The sequence below is a fragment of the Microchirus variegatus genome, assembly GCF_963457635.1.
Source record: "Microchirus variegatus genome assembly, chromosome: 8".
Taxonomy (NCBI): domain Eukaryota; kingdom Metazoa; phylum Chordata; class Actinopteri; order Pleuronectiformes; family Soleidae; genus Microchirus; species Microchirus variegatus.
In genome coordinates this window covers 21,963,847-21,985,453 of record NC_139809.1, presented here as the reverse complement: position 1 = coordinate 21,985,453, position 21,607 = coordinate 21,963,847, and the positions used below count along the sequence as shown (strand labels likewise).

At 40.3% G+C, this 21,607-nt stretch overlaps 1 protein-coding gene across 1 annotated transcript in view; it reads left to right on the top strand.

The window, feature by feature from the left end:
- ptprq (protein tyrosine phosphatase receptor type Q) overlaps window positions 1-21,607 on the top strand; it is a gene marked incomplete at both ends in the record, with an annotated part of 90,287 nt that overhangs the window by 442 nt on the left and 68,238 nt on the right. Inside the window, 10 exons of the mRNA XM_083894281.1 lie at window positions 818-943; window positions 1,052-1,196; window positions 2,421-2,708; window positions 2,799-3,010; window positions 7,462-7,642; window positions 8,734-9,096; window positions 9,173-9,481; window positions 10,276-10,569; window positions 14,128-14,284; window positions 14,373-14,565. Of these exons, the coding sequence (XP_083750407.1) occupies window positions 818-943; window positions 1,052-1,196; window positions 2,421-2,708; window positions 2,799-3,010; window positions 7,462-7,642; window positions 8,734-9,096; window positions 9,173-9,481; window positions 10,276-10,569; window positions 14,128-14,284; window positions 14,373-14,565 (2,268 nt within the window). The remainder of the gene's footprint in view (window positions 1-817; window positions 944-1,051; window positions 1,197-2,420; window positions 2,709-2,798; window positions 3,011-7,461; window positions 7,643-8,733; window positions 9,097-9,172; window positions 9,482-10,275; window positions 10,570-14,127; window positions 14,285-14,372; window positions 14,566-21,607) is intronic.

Genomic DNA, 21,607 nt, shown 5'->3' with positions numbered 1-21,607 from the left:
AAACTTATACAGATAAATCTGTACTAAAATGTTTTGCGACAATTGGCAAATTCTTTGGGGATGCAAACAAAATCTCCTGTGACACATCTGTGTACCCAGTATTTGGGAACCACTGTACTGATGCATTTCAATAACATAATACTTCAACTAGGGATGCACGATATTATTGGCACAATATTGGTAATGAGGGATACTGGCTTTAGAATATTGTATATTTATCCTATATCACCAAACAGATCAAGATCCACCGATATGACTAATGACTAAAATAGATAGACAGACAGCTTGATAGATTTTTGGGTTTTGTATTTTTTATAAATTTGATCCGATACTGATCAGCTCATCCCTATTGTACTTATTGTGCATGTGTATGGCAATGCAATTTAATATATTAGAATTACAGTAACTCTGTAGAGTTAGTCGTAGACCGAGTCGTCTTTCAACTCGATTGTGGGTTCGATTCCCAGCTCCGCTAGTCTACATGCTGATGTATCCTTGAGCAAGGCACTTAACCCCATGTTGCTGCTGACGGCAGCGTGTGAGTGGGTATGAAAGATGCGCCGCACAGAGATGGACAGCAATTTCAAATAGTCATCAAGACTAGAAAAGCACTACATAAATACAAACCATTTACAATGACAATTAGTGTGCTGCAGCTGAAACAGTTCAAGAGTTCACGACAATAAAAACAATGCAAAAAAGATCAATCACAGAGCAAGCCATGCAATATAAACAGGGTGCATAAGGAATTTTGGTGCAGTTTGGTTTCTACGGATAATAACATTTAGCAAACACACCCATATTTTCCATTCCTCAGGTGGCGGCACTGACCTGTGAACAACATTCAAATCCCATTGAGGTTGAAATTGGGTTTCAGTCCTTTCCGTCCTGTCAAGATCCCAGCAGGTTCACTGTCACCTGCAGGACAGCAAGTGACCATCTGGTAAGAACACAAGTAAATGTCTCATAAAGGCAAGATAATTTGCTTCATGTTTTTTACAGGCTTTGACTTATTTGAAAGAATACAGTTGTTCCTCTTCCACCTCTACAGGTGTATGTGGAGTCCATCAATCACTCAGCGTGCTCTCCTGATTGTAAGATGTCACTGCAACTGGTTGAGGATCAAAGGGGATACAACATGACCTTGACGTCCAGCAGGAATGATAGTGCACTCGAGGCAAAGATGTTTGTCTTAAGTGAGTCTGTGAACACTGAGCACCAGGGACAGAGGGGCAGAAACCATTATTATGTTTATTGTTATCATCATTATAGTCATAGTGATTATCATAGAATATCAAAATGTTTATCATAATTAGAATTTAATCCATTTATGTAGTTTGTTTATCCATTTTCAATCTGGGTTCACATTTATTGCATTGAATTGAGGTGATGTGTTTGAAGAACAAATGACCTGACGTCATCTTCAAAGAGGGTGGGTGAAGAAAAGCATAGCAAGAAAAGCTTGAGGGAGGAAAACAGCCAGTTTTCAGAAAGAAAGTAAGGCTATTCACAAACTTTCCTTGATGCTTTATTGACTTTATTTTTGTCAGAAACATGCAAGTAGACATCCAGCTTGGCATTTCTGTCAGTAGTTATTTAGCTTTACAAAGTAGGCGGGACAACTGACAGTTAACATTGCTTCTAGTCAGGGCTTGCTATAACAGCAGTCAGACTAAACAAAAGGCTTTAATGGAATGGATGTGTTTCAGCACCAAATAAGAAATGCATGTGAATGCAAAGCACTGTACAAACAAGGAACATGGAACAAGGAAACGAACAGTGGCTAAAAGCTTTAAATTTGAAGAAGCGTCCGAATGTGTCCCAAAGTCTGTCCATTTCACTTGGTTGAAAATAAACCTTCAGCAGATCATCCAGTACCACAGAAGTGTCTAAAGAGAGGAGAAAATAAAACCTATTTTTTGCTAGAACAAACAAAATAGATCAGTGATTGTTCCACACACAGTCTGCGGCGCTGCACTGAACATCCACAGCACATTCTTGTCTGTGGCTCTGTTTATGTGCACTCACACAGCACTTCTCTCTGTGTATCTGACTCTCCGTCCCCAGTAAATATGCTAGTAGCTTTTTGTTAAAGTCGCAAAATATGCGCACAGAAACGGCACAAAATGTAAAATTAAACAAACATACATTATTTCCCTTTCTTTCCTCTGGCTCGGTTCATTCTGTCCCCATTCCTGTCATTACATTATGTTTACAACGTCATCTTGTCTATTTTTTGGTGTACCGTCCTGGCATATGTACTATTGCGTTTTGAGTCAAGGGGTTCCGTGTGGACGGAGATATTTCCTCAAATGATGCTGTCTTTAAGGGGAACTTTTTGAAAAGAAAGAAAGATTTTTTGTGTTTCGTCATATCCTAAGTTTGACATGTTGGTGATAATGTCTCCTCTGTGTCTCCAGTTCCAGTCTCCCTATCTTCCATTCATGTACGCAGTACGACCACGTCTGCTCACTTGACATGGAAACTTCACAGACAACACATCTTGTCCACCTTGGTTCTATACAACACTCACACACAGTCTGTCACACACGCATTTGACCTGAAACCCTCAGCGGCAGGAAAGTCCCAGTACACAGTGGGTGGTCTCCAGCCTGGCACGCGGTACAAGGTCAAATTTGAGGTGACGACATTGCTCAAACAATTTAATGTGATCTTGAAGCAGAAGCTCAGCATCAGAATGGAAACAGGTATTGTACACATGACCATACGATCATCAACCCACACGGTAAACTTTGTATCTCTCTGTGGTTTAAGCTGATGAAGATTTCTGTGTCCAGCTCACTGCTCCCCTGGTTGGCTGGCAAATGGAAGGAGCTGCTACACAGTAAGAAGACGAGGTATGAGGTGGGCTGATGCTCAGCACAGCTGCACACAGCTGGCAGCTGGAAGTCATCTGGCTGACCTGAAAAAGCCGGAGGATCTGCTTTTCATATCATCTCACCTGCCGAGCCACAACCTGCTGTTCTGGACTGGACTCAGTGACCAGCAGGTAACTTTATTACATCATCATACATTAAAAGTATTGTATTGTATTACAACTTTGTAATCTATATTTATCTTATTTTATTTGACAGTTTAGTTATTTATATAATTGCATTTGAGAACTTTTTCGGATCATTGAGCATTTAGTCATTTGTCAAAGGATTTGCCAAAAACATGACTTTTTATTAGATATTAACAGCACTTTATGTCTTTAGACAATCTAGATCATGTGTCAAACTCAAGGCCCGGGGGCCAGATGTGGCCTGCCACGTCATTTTATGTGGCCCGTGAGTGATTAATTGGTCTTAAAAATCTGTGTTAAAATAGGTCTATGCTGTTTTAAGACGTGCGTTGACCACATACTACATTTCCCACAATGCATGGTGAATGCGTTATCCGCAAAGAGACGGCATCCCACCACTAGATCGCAGTGTATGCCATTGAGTGAAATTGAGATTGAGACTGTGATCGCAGCAGAATGTGTTCACAAAAGCCACAACCAAAAACTATGAGGCAGTGAAAGCTCGCTTTATTGTGGCTGAAGAAATCACCTGTGCTTCAAAGTCTTTTTCTGAGGGTCAGTGCATGCTGAAGGTGTGTGTGCAGGGCTGCCCCGACCAGATACAGACTCTTAAAACTGTTAGTTCAAGTATCACGAAACACCATCGCGGACCAGGTTACAACTTGAATGCACTAGCGGAACAAATCAGAGCTGGGCCGGGGGGGGTCAAATGACAGGGCCCTTTAAACCCAAATAATAAAGCGCATGATTACATAATTTTACAACATACACATGCCCGCAACAGCGGGGCTTACAAGCTTCGGCACCACGGAGAGCGACTATGTCATTTGGAAGTCATCAAGCGGACATGAAACCAAGAGAACAACAAAAACATATAGGCCACATGAGCACTAATAATAAAACAACACAAATTCAAAGCAGTTCAGCACCACGGATAGCGACCGATTCATTTTGACACCCAGTTTAACTATTTCAACTCAGAGCCTGTATCAGTAGCTATAAAGTTTAGTAAAACTGGCACAGCGGCCCACATGTTCGCGAACACATTATCAATATTGTGATGAGCTCAAGCCGAAGGAAGTCTCGGGGAAGATTATCTTTAGTTTAACACGGCTCCCCCGGTGTGTGTTAAACAGCGAGTAAGTCCATCACTTTCTTAACGACCAGGGACACGAACATTTGATGGCGATCATCCCCCACCCCATCACACTCAGTCATGGTGCCACACCACAAAATCACTGTCTCCACCAATTCAACAGCAAACATCCCAAGAACACAGCAGGGCGTAACAACAACACTCAGAACATGCAGACCAAACATCAAACTGCAACAATCACAACAATAACAGTTCTGTCAACACATAAGAACCCACTCCCATGAGTCTCTGCGCCATCAGCGATCACTGTCCGCAACCGGTACTGCTCCCGTCACTACAATATGAAGTAGCCTATAGGCCGACTCACCACTATTTGAAGGGCATACAACGAGCCTTGCGCTCCGCGAACTCGTCCATGATGCTCTTAACCGGGCTCCCTGGCTGTGCTGGCAGTTTTGGCGGGCCTGAATCGCTGCCAACAAAACTGTCGGGTTCATGTCCAGGAAGACGAACAAAATATGTGTCCAGTTTTTGTAACTTGGATTTTCCTTGCTCTCTTTTTCCCTTTTCTTTTCGCTTCGCCGCTCCACTTTTATGTTTATATGAAGTACCACTCATTTTAGCTTCCGTAAAAGTCTGTTGACAAGTGACTGATGATGACCTTGGTGGACGGTTGGTGACGAGTTTTACCCAAAATACACTTGGAGACAATATCGGCGATCCACTTGTAAATTTGTGCGTCATAAAGTTAAATGTGAGAGTGAAAATAAAGCCAGTCATGCAGCACAACGTTTTATTCAATATTTTACACCTACTACATCACTAAAGTCAGTCGATCTTGTAAAGTTTTTAGCAACCATGACTCAATCCTGACTGGGACAACCTATAAGTCTTGTATGAGTTACCATGACAGGTTAAGTGAAAGGGGCTGTGACCAGACTTTGGGCACCTCTGGCCACAAGTCACGAGATAGCCCGCCATCTCCAGCTCCCTTGAGCTGTGGTAGAGGCCCGGCTTCCTCGAGACCTTCCTCCTATGCCCGCCCGGCATGAAATGAAAGAGACTATTACTATTGTATATAGTTTGTCTGTATAAAAACCTTTATATGTGTTATTATCTTCCTCTTGTGGGGTTTTTTTGCGGCTCCAAATGAATTTTTGGGTGGAGAGACCACAAAAATGGCTCTTTTCATCCTAAAGGTTGCAGACCCCTGCCCTAAACCATGATGTTGAACAATCATTGTTTTCAGGTAATTTTAGAGTTGTTTTGAGGCTCCCATGTTGCCACTCTTCAGAGAAGATGCAAAGAGGAGAAACACTTACAATTGACCTCCTTAAATACCCTTTCTCATGATTGGATTCACCTGTGTATGGAGGTCAAAGGTCACTGAGGTTACCAAACCAATTTTGAGTTCCAATAATTACTGCTAAAGGTATTGAAATCAATAAAATGACAAGGGTGCCTAAAGTTATGCACCTAATTTTGTTTAAATAATTATTGCAGACTTTCTGTAAATCATACAAACTTTATTACACTTCTCAAATATCACTGTGTTTGTCTCCTATATGATATATTTAACTGAAATTTCTTATTCAAACAACCAATGATTTATAAAGGAAAATCATGAACATTTACAGGGGTGCCCAAACTTTTGCATACCACTGTACAATACATTAAAAAACTGGACATAATAACCTCTTAAGATTTAAAATGAAATAACTTAAAAAATATAGGAAGGGGGGTGGCTTATTCTGTTATCATTTACTGTCCTTACACTTGTGTAGTCATAGAAATATTATTCAAAATATTGAATAATATTACATGACGAAAACACGTAACGCTTGTCCAAAGTCTTAAAAAGTGTTTTGAATTCTGGTTTACTTACGGTGCTGATACTTACATGTCCTTCGCTACCATAAATGTCACAGCCTCCGCTATCTCAGATCAGATAACTGATATTCGCTCGCTCCTCATATTATTGATCCACACACGTCACACGCTTGCTGCAGCTGCACATAAAATGGGTGCATTCAAGGTGTTTTTCTAGCTTGGGAATTTACATACATGCCGATGACATTGTTTATCTTCGATTATAATGTTTTTATGATCGTGAGAAGGCAAAATGGAAATCATAACTAAGATAATATTAATCGTCCGGCCCTACTATCTGTGTTTTTATTTTCAACTAGGCAGTGTCGAATGAAAAAGAGGGACAGACGATCAATTTGTGTGAGGTGGGACAAAGGCTAAAATTGCTGTACGGTACAAAGTAAAGCGGGGCAGGTGGTCACTCAGTGCCAGTTAAAAGATATGTGGTATTGGAGACAAAAAAACATCCTCTTTCTTTTTAAAGCAGAACTGAACCCCCAAACCACTTTTTTCAGGTGTAAAATAATTCGACAATAAAAAACACAAAAAGCAAAAATAAAAGTAATTTTGACTTGATAAGAACGATTTACTTTATAATGCTCATAACATTTTTGAAATCACAAAAAAACCTGTCAGCCCAAACCTGTCAATTTATTATCTACACCAGGGGTGTCCAAACTTTTTGCAAAGAGGGCCAGATTTGGTAACGTGAAAATGTATGTGGTCCGACCAGTCAGCCTGACATTCTTTGAACCAATAACATTAAATACAAATGATCTATGTTATGACATTTTTATTACAAATGACATCCTTCATTTTTTTTCATTTTAAAGTTTTTACCAAAATCACTCTGCCTTTCGTATTTGAAGACCACATAAAATGAAGAAAAAGTCTGTCTGGAAAGAAACACTTTAGCGAATATTAAACATATCTCAGTTCATTTGAAACATTACATATTATTCAAAACAGTGGTTTTGATCATCACAAATTAATCAATTAATTAAGATTTTAGAATGTGGGTGAGAGTCACTGAGGGCGCTGTCACGAACCAAATTGCCAAATCAGCGCCACGATCACCGGAGCTGGTTCGCAAGGCAGCTCTGCCGTGACGTGCCCTGTGGGGATTGACGCTGGGCAGAGGACAACGCAAAACCGCGGCGTACATACCCAACGCAGTGCGGGACTCTTCTTCCGACTCTCGCTTCCTCCTCCCCTCCTCACTCAGCTCTCAGCCCTCTTCTTGACAATTAAAAATCCCACATTAGTTAGCCTAGAGAGAGGGTTTAATTACCCTTTAATATGAATACAAAAATGTTTGATATTAGTGCTTACAGCAATGCTGTGTACAGTATTTTATAGTCATATATTTTAAAAAAGAGGTTTGTAATATTTTGCAATATTTGTTATGTAATTTATCTAATAAGGCCTGTGTGCAGTACATTATCACTTTCCCCCATGTGCTACCCTACAGGTGGAGGGCAATCCTCTCTGGTCTAAAGCTTCTTCATACAACCTAACAGACGCCATAATGACAGTACTACCAGACAACCAGAGGGACTGTTTTGCTCTTCAGAGGAATGCTACAGGACCAGGATACTTTCTCACTCCTTTCTCCTGTAATATTGACTTACCCATCATCTGTCAATATCAAAGTAAATAACTTCTGTTTTACATCCACACTATTGAATCACCTATTAATTAATGAGTTGATACAATGCTCAGTATCGGTCCCATATTGGTCAAATCGCAGAAAATTGAAAAAGTAAAATCTGATACAATCTAAACATTTTATACAGTCCTGCTCACCATTATTGGCACCCGTGAAGTTTAAGTACAACATGTGGAATATCTCCTGAAAAAAATTAATCAAGTGAAACAACATATTTTCCATAGAGAATTTGTGTTTGATACAAAAGAGCAAATGATAAACAACAATTTAAAACAACAAACAATGGGGGGGAAATAGGACAACTTTAAGCTTGCTGTGCCACTGATATTGGCAACCTTTGCTGTAAATCAGTATAGAAACACATTATGACTCACCTGTGGTAAATCACAAATGACAAAATTGATGAGAGAAATCTTTGAAGTTTGGTGCGAATGGTGGAAAAAACACCAGGTCAAACATCCAGAGACCTGAAGGCCAACCTGAAACAGTCTGGGGTCATTGTGTCAACAAGTACCATACGCCACACATTAAACCAAACAGGGCTTTATGGGCGAAGGCCAAGGAAGACACCATTGTTGAGGAAAAGACATAAAAAGGAACGACTGTTCTTTACCAAGAGTACCTAGACAAACTGCAATACGTCTGGGAAAATGTTCTGTGGACAGATGAAACAGATAGAGCTTTTTGGCAATGCACACCAACAGTTTGTTTACAGACGGCACAACGAAGTCTACAAGGAAAAGAACACCCTACCAACAGTTAAGCATGGTAGAGGATCCATAATGCTGTGGGGCTGCTTTGCTGCATCTGGTACTGCAGGCCTTGACCGTATCACAGGAATCATGAAATCAGAGAATTATCAAGCGATTTTAGAGCTTGAACAAAATTGCAAAGGAGGAGTGGGAGAAAATACCACCTGAGAAGTGCAAGAAGCTTATAGATGGCTATAAGATGATAAATTATCCTTGACCTTTTACCCATGAGTTTCAGGGTAAATAACCAATTACAAATGCTAAAATTGCTAAAATATTTTCACCCTCAAGTTCTTATGATGCTTTTTCCCCCTGTGCACAGTCCCTCAAGTCCCTTCGTCATTCTCCCTTGACCTGGGTCAGGTGACAGAGCAACAGGTCGAGCTTACCTGGAGCGACTTTTCATCTCTCAACACACTTGAACACTCATTTGAGATATTCCTCCAGTACCAGATGGAGTCAGATGGAGAGTCAGTGGAGAGTGGAAGCAGGGCGTCACAAGACAAAAAAGAAACAAAGAGTCTGGAGAGTGTTAAAAGAATCGTCAAAGTCCCTGTCTCCCTGTCCTCCAGAGGTGTTACTGTGGCAGGTTTGTCTCCGGGGAGCATCTATTGTTTCACCCTGCAGGCCTCTCACCCTGCAGGCTTCACCTGGAGCCTGGGACAGACACAGACTGCACACTCCAGTACGTCTGCTCACAAAATATTATACACAAAAAGAGAAAACGCTTCAAATGCTATAATGCTTCTCCTTCTTTGCAGGACCACTCCCTCCTCAGAACATCACTGTCGGCTCTGTTACAGTCAGTCACATTACTGTTCACTGGACACTGTCACTAGCACAATACTCAGCTGCATGGGCATTCGGTGTCCGCTATGTGGACATGTCTTCAAGACAAGAGAGGATCGTTGGAATGATTAACATCTCCTGCTCATCGACTGGTGGATCTCAGTCATGCACAGCTAAGATTTGCGGACTGGCATCTCACAGGACGTACACAGTTGAAGTTTACACAGTTACTCAACATGGAATAGAGAGCTGTAGACAAACACCTGTGACTGCGAAGACCGGTAAGTTAGGAACAGGGAGTTCTTTATCATCATTATTATTATAGCAGGAAACGCATTAATGATACCTAAGTGTCCATAACACAAGAACTGTGGTGTGTAACTTCTAAATATAAACAGGGGTATAAAACAAAGCAGTGGTATGATTCTCACTAGGGGTGCGAGAAATCCCGGGTTCAAATCTGGCCCCCAAATGTGTTACACAAAGTGGGCCTATCTCTCAGGCTGTCACTAACCATGAAACAAACAAAAAAAAATCCCTCGTTTGTTCTCTACAAACAATACATAATCAGAAAAAAACAGGGAGCAGCACAACCTGTTACCCAGTGTGATAAACAGTGTGGAAATCCATGTGTGTGTATGTATAGGGATTCCCAGACCTATCTACTCCATACCCTCTTAGCACAAATTCTTGAGTATCTCCAGGTACAGAAAGGATCTGAGAGACAGAGAGAGTCCAGGCTGCTCTCATAATGTGTTCTGGCTGCTGATTGGCCAGTCCACAGGCAGCATGGCCGGCACGTGTAGTTGCCAATCACACCAATCATGTGTATAGTGTATAGGTGAGGGAGAGAAAGAGGGGAAGAAAACACTGGCCCTACTTGGGCATGTGACATTCAAACCCCTGTAAAATGAGTTCACACAATACTCTCTATCAGCTCTATGTTTCTCAGTACAGTGGTTTTTAGACACAGAAAGTGATTTGTATTAAGACCAAATAGGCGGTCGAAAACTAGTACTACTGTCGTATTTGTAAATCAGTCGTACACATGTTGCTACACTGTTGTTGTTCTCAGCGGTGAGGCCCCCCAGTGCTGTGATGGTAATGAGCATGAGGGGAAATCTGACCATCTGCTGGACCAGTCCACTTGATGACCCACCGGATGGTTATTATATCACAGCCCCCTCACTCATTAACACAAAAGTTTCTTCACTGTGGATAAACCAGTCCAGTCATAGTGCTGTCTGGATAAACCACTCCATGTGTGTGGATTTGGCCACATTTGCCCCAGGTCAGACTTATGAAGTGGGCCTGGTTGCAGTGAGGGGAAAAGACAGGAGCCAGAGAACCAGTGTCACACACACCACAGGTAAGAGAGAAAAAGGCCTTTGACATCACATCAAATAAACTAATATTGTATTTGTATCCCTAATGATACCTTGACTTGCATTGTGTCCTGTCACTGATGCAGAACCAGCTTTTCCATGGTAACTAATCACTGAGAGTGAGTGTGAAATTGGCATGAAATGTGGCAGCATGAACTGTTACCATGGTAGCGTAGAACTGCCACAGGGGAGGAGAAATATATCCGAGCCATTTCTTGTTATAACAAGAAAATGTCTCGGTACGATGAGAAACCATTATCTGAAGCCATGAGAAAGTCATCCATAACTTTGCTATTAGATCATTAACGAATAGAGATTTGGATTCACATGCGTGTGTGTGTGTGTGTGTGTGTGTGTGTGTGTGTGTGTGTGTGTGTGCACTTACATTTATCACTTAATGGGGTCCCATCGGTGGGAGCACACCCACCGTGGGGGGCCCTGAACCCATGTGGGGCCCAAAATGGTGGGCCCCACACCGATTTCCATCAAAATGGGCTCTGCAGCCTCCCCTGATGCTCCTCCTGCTTTTTTAGCAGTTGGCCCACAAGGTGACAAAAACTGGAAATGTGTGTGTAAAGTGTGTGTAAAATTTATGCTCACTATCGCCCCCTGATGTCGTGAGGTGTATAGCACCGGCACACACTCGGAAAGCATATGCACACACTTCAGGAAGTGGGTGGGCATGCCCCACCCACATCCACCCCATGCAGGTGGGGTTAAGAGGCCGAGGTTCAGGGGTTGTCATCATCGTTTATCATCGTTCATCATCGGGCAATCACTTCCGGTAGTGAGTTAAATGGCATGGATGGCTGAATGCGAGGGGAACATCAACAGCATGCGACAGGTAGGCATGAGTTTGTTCAATTTATATCGTTTATAACTTAGTGACGTCAATTTATCACAGCGTAGTACATGATACGCTGCTACTATTAGTTACTTGTGGTTAGCTGCCAACGTTATTGATATAATAGGCGTGCTAACATAAGCAGCTAGCGATGTTTTTTCAAACTTTAAATACCTGTTAGCTGCTACCGTTAGCTACCTGCGGTTAGCTGCTACCGTTAGCAACACGGGGTTAGCTTCTAACGGTAGCGATGTAATAGGCATGCTAACATCAGCAGCTAGCGATTTTTTTCAGTTCGGCGTAGATGCGCGATGATGAAGAAAATGAAAATATTCACTTAAATTAGATCAATAACATCATTATTCATCATCCATTTAAGCACGGAATCCATCGGTACCGGAAGCAGCGTCTCACGCAGCAACAAACAGCATGAAAGGCGCTTTATAAATCTAATGTATTATTATTATTATTATTATTATGACAAATAATTGATTTTGATTTGATATTGATTTACGGATCCACCCGCGAAATAAGAGCACAGCTCGTGTCCACGTGTTACATTACCTCCATTAGTTTTTAAGCTCCTATTGCATGTTTTAAAGGTGATATTTACTCTAAAATGCAATACTTTTTAGGCGATGGAAACAACCCTTCATTTATGCTTTATACTCCGACACAGTGGTATCTACATTGAAACGTACACCTCTGCTGTAATCTGACAAGTGTGAACTTAATTTTGATACCAAGATAATTCACATAGAGCATATCAGCAGCTAGCAATCTAGGCAACTCATGACAACATAAACATGACTCACTGAACAATGTTCTTATACTGTATGGATAGTAATGATTAAAATTATTTTCACAGAGCCATTATGTCCAAAAGGAGAAGAAGAATAAATCCTGTAGATGATGCAAAAACATATATTCTGTCTTGCACTGACAAGTCTGTATTTATGTCAATACTTGTCAACAGTTACAAAGGTAAGTTGATGGAAAGAATGCATTTTAAAAGCATAATAATGGTGGATAATCAGTGGATATGATGACAGGGCAGAGTTTATTTATGTTTCAGATTGTGTGGCTATTTTGCTTTAAAAGGAACCCCGGCTATAAGACTTGTAGTTCTTAAAAGATAAATGTTAGTATCAGTTATAATAAATTGATATAAAAAAAAACCTTCTTGATGTCTTCGTTTTTATAAAAATTGTAAAAATAGTTTAACTCGTAGGTCGCCATTGTTGTTTACGTCGCAATGCACTCTGGGTAGTGACGTATAAAGGTTGTACTGGGGGCTTCGGGACCCTGTTGTGACTGTTCAGCATAAACATGTCATCTGTTCAGCCATTTCAATTTGAACCCGAGCGAAACATACAGGAGGAGGACAGCACTGACAATGTTTCACAAAACGAGCATCAAAATGAAGCTCAAGAAAGACGGGATGAGGCGAGAGTGGGACAAAACCTGTGGTGTACGTGCGGCAACTGCGTCTCCATATATGGATATACAGTACACCACAGGTTTTGTCCCACTCTCGCCGCATCCCGTCTTTCTTGCGCTTCATGTTGATGCTCGTTTTGTGAAACATTGTCAGTGCTGTCCTCCTCCTGTATGTTTCGCTCGGGTTCAAATTGAAAAGGCTGAACAGATGACATATTTATGCTGAACAGTCACAACAGGGTCCCGAAGCCCCCAGTACAACCTTTATACGTCACTACCCAGAGTGCATTGCGACGTAAACAACAATGGCGACCTACGAGTTAAACTATTTTTACAATTTTTATAAAAACAAAGACATCAAGAAGGTTTTTTTATATCAATTTATTATAACTGATACAAACATTTATCTTTTAAGAACTACAAGTCTTATAGCCGGGGTACCTTTTAAAAGACAGTGGATTTGTTATCCTAAATTGATTATTTATATTAGTTAAACATACATTAATGTGCAAATGAAACTGAATGATTAATTACTTTCAACCATATACATTCCAACTTTTTTTATTGCTTATATGCTTTTGTTTATGTACTCTTGTTGACCAAGTTATGAACTAAAACCATCCAGTCTAATTCTTACTTCACCAGTATTATGTTTATCATGCACCAAACAACATTATAAGTAATTAATAAGTATTTATAACTTGTACAAATACATTGCACTTCATAAAAATAATGATAATAATAAAAGAAGTGGTATCGTGATACTACCCAGAACCGTGATACTTTGTCTGGTATCGTACCATGGCTACTCGTTTTGGTATCGTGACAACTCTAGTCATTGTTCACATGTATGGAATTCAGTTCTAATTCATCTTGTTGAAATTGGGTTGTATGATGTACTGGTGTGTTGCCTGCACTAGATCATTCACAGCTCTTTCAGTTCAAGGGAACAGAACCAAGAGCATGGACAGGTCCCCCCTCCAAAAAATAAGAAGTTACAATTGGCTAAACTGCTGAAAAATACTGTAGATATTCACTGTACTTGCACATCAATGCAATATTTATTTAAGAGGGACCTCTTTTAGGAGGCTAAAATACCTCTTATTGCTGTCCCCATCACAACTGGGAGAGTGAGCATTGTCTGCAGGTAACACATCGACTAGACATAAGTGTCGGCATACAAGCCCACTTAACAAAAACTGTAACACCTCTTTAAGACTGCCCACAATGAAGTGTTTACTTTGTTATATATTTGTAGGAAGAGGAGTGTTTGCCATGCAGCCCATTGAACCAGGCGACTTTATTTTGGAGTACAGGGGTGAACTCCTCACACAGGAAGAATGCCAGTCACGACCGTTCTCGGAGATTGAAAACGCATTTCTCTTTGACTTTGAATGGCAGAACCGTCGCTTGTGGTATGAGCATGTTGAGATGGATGTTTTGTATAGATGCAAACAAAACTGTTAACAATACCACTATTACAATTTTCCTTATACTTTTCAGCCTTGATGCATCTAAAGAAGATGGATCTCTTGGAAGATTAGTCAACGACAATCACAAAAATCCAAATTGTGTCATGAGAAAAATCCGAGTTGAGAACAAGCCACACTTGTGCCTTTTTGCCCTGAAGAAAATAGAAATAGGATCTGAAATTGAGTACAACTATGGCGATGCAAAATGGCCTTGGCGCAGGAAGGTGAGTTGGTTATATTAAGCATGGAGACTTTTTTGATCAATTAAAGTGTAAAAAAGTGCCATCTTGTAAAAGGAAATTTTGTCCAATATTAATCATGTTTCCAGTATATTCAGAGTGTATCTGTGGAAATGCATGTGATCTTTGATCTGTTTGATTTCATTAAACAGCAGTTCTTGTTTAATTGTAATCCAGGTGAAAGACACTCAGACTCCTGAAGCAGGAGAGACGGAGGAATCCAAGCCTGATGAGACTAACGCACAGGTAAAATGACAGTTGTTGAGTTGTTGTGATGTTCTAAATGGGTCAATGTTCACATTGCTTTGCTTTAATGCAGTTAGGACTACTTATTGGGTGGTGTGATAAAGACCATTTAAGGTCAAACACACACACATTTCCAGTCATGTTCTTATGGGGTCTTTTTATGTCAAACACCTCTTTCTGGTTTCTCATTAACATACTGGAACACACTCGTTTGTCTAGTGTTTAAGCTTTGTGGGGCCCTTCCGTGTGGTTCTCACTGAAACTGGTTTCATGGCACTGTTCCAAAGCTGGCATTGTCTCCGCTTCTATTTTACCATTTGTAATTGTACGCTGTCTGATGTGATGTATGTTTTGAAGGAATATTTACAATGTGACCCACTTTAAATCCTTGTTATAGTTATTATAAGTAACGATTACCTCAGAAAGACCATGCTGTGGTCTCAGTTTGAAGCTCTGTAGTGTTTCACAATCTGTTTTATCAATAGTTAACCTTATTAGCCTCTGGATGTCTCCATGTGCAGTTATGATTTCCGTCAGTTGTAATAGTCTTCTTGTCGTGTATCTAAATTTCAGGTGAAAGACACTCGCTTTCCTGAAGCAGGAGAGACGGAGGAATCCAAGCCTGATGAGACTAACGCACAGGTAAAATGACAGTTGTTGAGTTGTTGTGATGTTCTAAATGGGTCAATGTTAATGCAGTTAGGACTACTTATTGGGTGGTGTGATAAAGACCAGTTAAGGTGAAACACACACACACATTTCCAGTCATGTTCTTATGGGGTCTTTTTATGTCAAACACCTCTTTCTGGTTTCTCATTAACATACTGGAACACACTCGTTTGTCTAGTGTTTAAGCTTTGTGGGGCCCTTCCGTGTGGTTCTCACTGAAACTGGTTTCATGGCACTGTTCCAAAGCTGGCATTGTCTCCGCTTCTATTTTACCATTTGTAATTGTACGCTGTCTGAGCTGATGCATGTTTTGAAGGAATATTTACAATGTGACCCACTTTAAATCCTTGTTATAGTTATTATAAGTAACGATTACCTCAGAAAGACCATGCTGTGGTCTCAGTTTGAAGCTCTGTAGTGTTTCACAATCTGTTTTATCAATAGTTAACCTTATTAGCCTCTGGATGTCTCCATGTGCAGTTATGATTTCCGTCAGTTGTAAATAGTCTTCTTGTCGTGTATCTAAATTTCAGGTGAAAGACACTCGCACTCCTGAAGCAGGAGAGACGGAGGAATCCAAGCCTGATGAGACTAACGCACAGGTAAAATGACAGTTGTTGAGTTGTTGTGATGTTCTAAATGGGTCAATGTTAATGCAGTTAGGACTACTTATTGGGTGGTGTGATAAAGACCAGTTAAGGTCAAACACACACACATTTCCAGTCATGTTCTTATGGGGTCTTTTTATGTCAAACACCTCTTTCTGGTTTCTCATTAACATACTGGAACACACTCGTTTGTCTAGTGTTTAAGCTTTGTGGGGCCCTTCCGTGTGGTTCTCACTGAAACTGGTTTCATGGCACTGTTCCAAAGCTGGCATTGTCTCCGCTTCTATTTTACCATTTGTAATTGTACGCTGTCTGAGCTGATGCATGTTTTGAAGGAATATTTACAATGTGACCCACTTTAAATCCTTGTTATAGTTATTATAAGTAACGATTACCTCAGAAAGACCATGCTGTGGTCTCAGTTTGAAGCTCTGTAGTGTTTCACAATCTGTTTTATCAATAGTTAACCTTATTAGCCTCTCGATGTCTCCATGTGCAGTTATGATTTCTGTCAGTTGTAATAGTCTTCTTGTCGTGTATCTAAATTTCAGGTGAAAGACACTCACACTCCTGAAGCAGGAGAGACGGAGGAATCCAAGCCTGATGAGACTAACGCACAGGTAAAATGACAGTTGTTGAGTTGTTGTGATGTTCTAAATGGGTCAATGTTAATGCAGTTAGGACTACTTATTGGGTGGTGTGATAAAGACCAGTTAAGGTCAAACACACACACATTTCCAGTCATGTTCTTATGGGGTCTTTTTATGTCAAACACCTCTTTCTGGTTTCTCATTAACATACTGGAACACACTCGTTTGTCTAGTGTTTAAGCTTTGTGGGGCCCTTCCGTGTGGTTCTCACTGAAACTGGTTTCATGGCACTGTTCCAAAGATGGCATTGTCTCCGCTTCTATTTTACCATTTGTAATTGTACGCTGTCTGAGCTGATGTATGTTTTGAAGGAATATTTACAATGTGACCCACTTTAAATCCTTGTTATAGTTATTATAAGTAACGATTACCTCAGAAAGACCATGCTGTGGTCTCAGTTTGAAGCTCTGTAGTGTTTCACAATCTGTTTTATCAATAGTTAACCTTATTAGCCTCTGGATGTCTCCATGTGCAGTTATGATTTCCGTCAGTTGTAATAGTCTTCTTGTCGTGTATCTAAATTTCAGGTGAAAGACACTCGCACTCCTGAAGCAGGAGAGACGGAGGAATCCAAGCCTGATGAGACTAACGCACAGGTAAAATGACAGTTGTTGAGTTGTTGTGATGTTCTAAATGGGTCAATGTTAATGCAGTTAGGACTACTTATTGGGTGGTGTGATAAAGACCAGTTAAGGTCAAACACACACACATTTCCAGTCATGTTCTTATGGGGTCTTTTTATGTCAAACACCTCTTTCTGGTTTCTCATTAACATACTGGAACACACTCGTTTGTCTAGTGTTTAAGCTTTGTGGGGCCCTTCCGTGTGGTTCTCACTGAAACTGGTTTCATGGCACTGTTCCAAAGCTGGCATTGTCTCCGCTTCTATTTTACCATTTGTAATTGTACGCTGTCTGAGTTGATGTATGTTTTGAAGGAATATTTACAATGTGACCCACTTTAAATCCTTGTTATAGTTATTATAAGTAACGATTACCTCAGAAAGACCATGCTGTGGTCTCAGTTTGAAGCTCTGTAGTGTTTCACAATCTGTTTTATCAATAGTTAACCTTATTAGCCTCTGGATGTCTCCATGTGCAGTTATGATTTCCGTCAGTTGTAATAGTCTTCTTGTCGTGTATCTAAATTTCAGGTGAAAGACACTCGCACTCCTGAAGCAGGAGAGACGGAGGAATCCAAGCCTGATGAGACTAACGCACAGGTAAAATGACAGTTGTTGAGTTGTTGTGATGTTCTAAATGGGTCAATGTTAATGCAGTTAGGACTACTTATTTGGTGGTGTGATAAAGACCAGTTAAGGTCAAACACACACACATTTCCAGTCATGTTCTTATGGGGTCTTTTTATGTCAAACACCTCTTTCTGGTTTCTCATTAACATACTGGAACACACTCGTTTGTCCAGTGTTTAAGCTTTGTGGGGCCCTTCCGTGTGGTTCTCACTGAAACTGGTTTCATGGCACTGTTCCAAAGCTGGCATTGTCTCCGCTTCTATTTTACCATTTGTAATTGTACGCTGTCTGAGCTGATGCATGTTTTGAAGGAATATTTACAATGTGACCCACTTTAAATCCTTGTTATAGTTATTATAAGTAACGATTACCTCAGAAAGACCATGCTGTGGTCTCAGTTTGAAGCTCTGTAGTGTTTCACAATCTGTTTTATCAATAGTTAACCTTATTAGCCTCTGGATGTCTCCATGTGCAGTTATGATTTCCGTCAGTTGTAATAGTCTTCTTGTCGTGTATCTAAATTTCAGGTGAAAGACACTCGCACTCCTGAAGCAGGAGAGACGGAGGAATCCAAGCCTGATGAGACTAACGCACAGGTAAAATGACAGTTGTTGAGTTGTTGTGATGTTCTAAATGGGTCAATGTTAATGCAGTTAGGACTACTTATTGGGTGGTGTGATAAAGACCAGTTAAGGTCAAACACACACACATTTCCAGTCATGTTCTTATGGGGTCTTTTTATGTCAAACACCTCTTTCTGGTTTCTCATTAACATACTGGAACACACTCGTTTGTCTAGTGTTTAAGCTTTGTGGGGCCCTTCCGTGTGGTTCTCACTGAAACTGGTTTCATGGCACTGTTCCAAAGCTGGCATTGTCTCCGCTTCTATTTTACCATTTGTAATTGTATGCTGTCTGATGTGATGTATGTTTTGAAGGAATATTTACAATGTGACCCACTTTAAATCCTTGTGATAGTTATTATAAGTAACGATTACCTCAGAAAGACCATGCTGTGGTCTCAGTTTGAAGCTCTGTAGTGTTTCACAATCTGTTTTATCAATAGTTAACCTTATTAGCCTCTGGATGTCTCCATGTGCAGTTATGATTTCCGTCAGTTGTAATAGTCTTCTTGTCGTGTATCTAAATTTCAGGTGAAAGACACTCGCACTCCTGAAGCAGGAGAGACGGAGGAATCCAAGCCTGATGAGACTAACGCACAGGTAAAATGACAGTTGTTGAGTTGTTGTGATGTTCTAAATGGGTCAATGTTAATGCAGTTAGGACTACTTATTGGGTGGTGTGATAAAGACCAGTTAAGGTCAAACACACACACATTTCCAGTCATGTTCTTATGGGGTCTTTTTATGTCAAACACCTCTTTCTGGTTTCTCATTAACATACTGGAACACACTCGTTTGTCTAGTGTTTAAGCTTTGTGGGGCCCTTCCGTGTGGTTCTCACTGAAACTGGTTTCATGGCACTGTTCCAAAGCTGGCATTGTCTCCGCTTCTATTTTACCATTTGTAATTGTACGCTGTCTGAGCTGATGTATGTTTTGAAGGAATATTTACAATGTGACCCACTTTAAATCCTTGTTATAGTTATTATAAGTAACGATTACCTCAGAAAGACCATGCTGTGGTCTCAGTTTGAAGCTCTGTAGTGTTTCACAATCTGTTTTATCAATAGTTAACCTTATTAGCCTCTGGATGTCTCCATGTGCAGTTATGATTTCCGTCAGTTGTAATAGTCTTCTTGTCGTGTATCTAAATTTCAGGTGAAAGACACTCGCACTCCTGAAGCAGGAGAGACGGAGGAATCCAAGCCTGATGAGACTAACGCACAGGTAAAATGACAGTTGTTGAGTTGTTGTGATGTTCTAAATGGGTCAATGTTAATGCAGTTAGGACTACTTATTGGGTGGTGTGATAAAGACCAGTTAAGGTCAAACACACACACATTTCCAGTCATGTTCTTATGGGGTCTTTTTATGTCAAACACCTCTTTCTGGTTTCTCATTAACATACTGGAACACACTCGTTTGTCTAGTGTTTAAGCTTTGTGGGGCCCTTCCGTGTGGTTCTCACTGAAACTGGTTTCATGGCACTGTTCCAAAGCTGGCATTGTCTCCGCTTCTATTTTACCATTTGTAATTGTACGCTGTCTGATGTGATGCATGTTTTGAAGGAATATTTACAATGTGACCCACTTTAAATCCTTGTTATAGTTATTATAAGTAACGATTACCTCAGAAAGACCATGCTGTGGTCTCAGTTTGAAGCTCTGTAGTGTTTCACAATCTGTTTTATCAATAGTTAACATTATTAGCCTCTGGATGTCTCCATTTGCAGTTATGATTTCCGTCAGTTGTAATAGTCTTCTTGTCGTGTATCTAAATTTCAGATGAAAGACACTCACACTCCTGAAGCAGGAGAGACGGAGGAATCCAAGCCTGATGAGACTAACGCACAGGTAAAATGACAGTTGTTGACGTTGAGTTGTTGATGTTCTAAATGGGTCAATGTTCACATTGGTTTTCTGGTTGTTGTTTTTATACACGTCTGCTATCTCTGGAACAGTTTTAACTTTTGCTAACTTTTATTTAATAGCAGATACCACCATACATACAGATTTTAGCTATTTATCTATGTTTAGGTGTTTGCTGTCCAAGGATTTTCGCTTGTTGATTATCCAAGTAGTGATGAAACTGATGAGAACTGTACGGACAACAAAACTCCCACTCCAAACTGGGATATTCTAAGGAATATAACGGAAGACATTCTGGTATGCCTTAGATGCTTTGAATTCAATTTATATCTTTTTTGTCAAGTAATTGTGATAGATTGTGAATAAATGAATGTATGCACGTCTTGACATACCTTTTTGTTTTTGCAGGTGGGTAGTGGACCAGAGGTTTCATATGATTCTGATGAAACTGTTGTGAAAGAAACCTGTGATGAGGCTTCTCCAAACAACCAATCAGATGATGAACTTGTTCCATCACTGAGACGCACAAAAAGCATTATGGTAAGCCCCTAAAACTTATTTAAAACAGTATGAGTACTTGGCTGATGGGCGCTTTCCCCTGCCATTTGTCATTCTACTGTTTCAAAAGAAAGGGAAAATCATCTCCATGTATCCCTTTTTTGCAGATGGAGAGAGTAAAAGATTTTGCTGGCTGTCTCTACGATTCAAGTGATGACAACACACAGGGCACACTCATTTCTAAGCCTGAAAGGAGTACACGGAGGCTGAGAAGAAGCTCTCACCATCCTGTAAGCCTTTTTTTGATTCTTGTCTGAACATCTCTGTTGTTCTTGTCAGTGAGCCTGCTACTGATTCAATTTATTTTGTTTTTTTATTTTGTGAATTAGCCCTAAATAACACTGGAAACTCTGGCGGAACCAATGTAGACAGTCGGACACAGACCTCGTGGTTTTATTTTTATGGTTACAAAAAAAATCCGAGTACTCATTCATTATTTAATGCAAGTAATAAAATAACTGAAAACGCCCATTCCTAGCTTTTAGTCAAATTTTTATTCTAACATTAATTAATTCTTATTCTCATTTGTTAATTTACTTGAACTTAAACTACTCG